The sequence below is a fragment of the Austrofundulus limnaeus genome, unplaced genomic scaffold, assembly GCF_001266775.1.
Source record: "Austrofundulus limnaeus strain Quisiro unplaced genomic scaffold, Austrofundulus_limnaeus-1.0 Scaffold621, whole genome shotgun sequence".
Taxonomy (NCBI): domain Eukaryota; kingdom Metazoa; phylum Chordata; class Actinopteri; order Cyprinodontiformes; family Rivulidae; genus Austrofundulus; species Austrofundulus limnaeus.
The window spans coordinates 282,500-283,514 of record NW_013953023.1 but is presented as its reverse complement, the minus strand read 5'-3'; the positions used below and the strand labels follow the sequence as shown (position 1 = coordinate 283,514).

The 1,015-nt window shown below is 45.9% G+C and overlaps 1 protein-coding gene across 2 annotated transcripts in view; it reads left to right on the top strand.

The window, feature by feature from the left end:
* Positions 1-579: 579 nt before the first annotated feature.
* Positions 580-1,015, top strand: part of tollip (toll interacting protein) — a 4,214-nt gene continuing 3,778 nt past the window's right edge. For both annotated transcript variants that reach the window (XM_014027179.1, XM_014027178.1), the window contains exon 1: positions 580-761. In XM_014027179.1, the coding sequence (XP_013882633.1) occupies positions 729-761 (33 nt within the window). In that variant the 5' untranslated portion in view covers positions 580-728. The remainder of the gene's footprint in view (positions 762-1,015) is intronic.

The following is a 1,015-nucleotide window of genomic DNA, read 5'->3' as shown; positions in this document are numbered from 1 at the left end:
TATTACAAGATTAAAGTCAGAATATTACAAGATTAAAGTCAGATTATTACAAGTAAAAAATCATGTATCATTTACATGAAAAAGCCTGCAGTTCTCACTGCATTAAATGAGGACTGTTGAGCAACTTGTCAAGTTGTTTTGCTTAAATAAATAGTTAAACTTTTAGCACATTAGTTTTAGATTATCAGTAGCAGGACTTGGAAATTGTGCAAACGACTATAAACTGAAGCTGTTTTGTAATTAATGGATGCAGTAACAGATTTAGTTGTACTTAATCTGGATGACATCATGTTAATCTAACAGTGATCCATCATGGATTAGTTAATAAACACAGACTCATGGCTGCACACAGCAGCTGAGAGGAACAGGAGGACATGAACGGTGAACGGACACGTCGTGTAAGATGTGTTTGCCACATTTTCACGTCAAGTTTGGATTTTATAAATCACAACCTTGGCGTAAAAAGTGGCGTACGCAAGTTTCTGGGCTCAAATTGTGCGTACGCCAGTTTTATAAATCCCACCCCTGATGAGGATGAAGAAGCCCTCCAGCCGCAGGGGGGCAGCAGTTCTCCATCAGCTCTGCGCTCAGCCCTAACCGGAAACAGGAAGTGGTCTGGGGGTAAACTCCAATCCGAGCTCGGAACGTTTGGTTGTTTTTAATGACTCCGTGACGCGTGTTGTTGTTTTTGTTGGTTTGTTTTTGTTTTGAAGATAAAAACAGACAAGATGGCGACCACCATCAGCACCCAGAGAGGACAGGTAAGGCCCGCCAACCACTTCCTGTCTGTAGACTGCAGGACGTCACCTGAGAGCAGCTGAACGGTAAAACAGAGCTCTCACCTGACCTGTCAATCAAACCCGTCAGCCCTGCTCCCTGAAGTGGTGGTCCTCAGGGTCCTCAGGGTCCTGACGGTCCTGAGGGTCCTGACGGTCCTGAGGGTCCTGACGGTCCTGAGGGTCCTGACGGTCCTGAGGGTCCTGACGGTCCTCAGGGTCCTGACGGTCCTCAGGGT